The sequence below is a fragment of the Eimeria mitis genome, genomic scaffold (assembly GCF_000499745.2).
Source record: "Eimeria mitis Houghton genomic scaffold, Emh_scaff2013, whole genome shotgun sequence".
NCBI lineage: Eukaryota > Apicomplexa > Conoidasida > Eucoccidiorida > Eimeriidae > Eimeria > Eimeria mitis.
In genome coordinates, this window is record NW_013570336.1 from 5050 (window position 1) to 6315 (window position 1266).

General features: G+C 62.3%; 1 protein-coding gene across 1 annotated transcript in view; it reads right to left on the minus strand.

Annotated features, from left to right (window-relative positions):
* Positions 1-1266, minus strand: part of EMH_0047330 (uncharacterized protein) — a gene marked incomplete at both ends in the record, with an annotated part of 7360 nt that overhangs the window by 3426 nt on the left and 2668 nt on the right. The window contains one exon of the mRNA XM_013496269.1: positions 110-1127. Within this exon, the coding sequence (XP_013351723.1) occupies positions 110-1127 (1018 nt within the window). The remainder of the gene's footprint in view (positions 1-109; positions 1128-1266) is intronic.

Here is a 1266-nt window from a genome sequence, read left to right on the forward strand (position 1 = left end):
GCCGGCGGCTGATAGGGGGGCCCCTAGGGGGCCCCCTATAGGGGCCCCCATGGGGGCCCCTATAGAGTTTGCCGTCAAGGGGGCCCCTAGGGGGGCCCCTAGGGGGTACCCTTCAGAGACCTGTTGGGGGGCCCCCCCTAGGGCTGCTGATAGGGGGGCCCCCAGAGGGGCCCCCAGGGGGCCCCCATGAGGATGTTGTAGGGGGGCCCCCAGGGGGCCCCCTAGAGGGTACAGTGGGGGGCCCCTATGGGGGCCCCTATGGGGGGCCCCCCAAGGGTTGTCTTTTGTATTGATGAGGAGGGCTTGCAGCTGGTTTGCTGCTGCTGCATCTATCTGCTGCAGCAGGGTTGTTGGTGCTGCTGCTGCTGTCTTTAGGGCCCCCAGTAGCTGCCGCAGCAGCGGGAGGGAGAGGAAGGGGGGCCCCCCATATTGATTAAAGGGGGCAGTGTTCTGCTGCTGCTGCTGCTGCTGCTGCTGTTGCTGCTGCTGCTGCTGCTGCTCCAGCAGCTGCAGCAAAGAAAGAAGACAATCGATAAATATACGCTTACTATCATCCTGCTGCTGCTGCAGCAGCTGCTGCTGTTGCTGCTGCAGCTGCTGCATATGCCTTTGCTCCTCTTCTTGCTGCTGCTGCTGCAGCTGCTGCAGCTGCTGCTGTTGTTGCTGCAGCTCCTGTTGCTGCTGCTGCTGCTGCTGCTGCAGCTGCTGCAGCTGCTGCCGCTGCCGCTGCTTCAGCTGCCTTCGTTCGCGCTGCTGCTGCTGCTGCAGTTGCTGCAACAGCTGCTGCTGCTGCTGTTGCTGCTGCTGCGCTAGTGTTGACAAGAAAGAGCAAAAGCAGCGACACAGGGACTCGAAGGGGCCCCTCATCTGCTGCTGCTGCTGCTGCTGCTGCTGCTGCAGCAGACGGCTGCTGCTGCAGAGGGCTGCAGCAACAGCAGCAGCAGCTGCTTGCTGCAGTGCTGCTGCTTCAGCTAGCGCAGCAGCAACAGCAACAAGAGTAGACAAAGATGCCTCCCTGTCTCGCATTGCTGCTGCTGCTGCTGCTGCTGCTGCTGCTTGTGGGGTTGCTGCTCTCCCTGGTGCTGCTGCTGCTGCTGCTGCTGTTGCTCCCTCACCCGGTGCATCCGCTGTTGCAGCAGCAGCAGCAGAAGCAGCAACAGCAGCAGCAGCAGCAGCAAGCTGTTTGTTTGCTTCTGCGTATATCTGCAGCAGCAGCTCCTCTATCTTCTTCATATCGTCCTCTTCCTTGGGGGCCCCCCTGGGGGC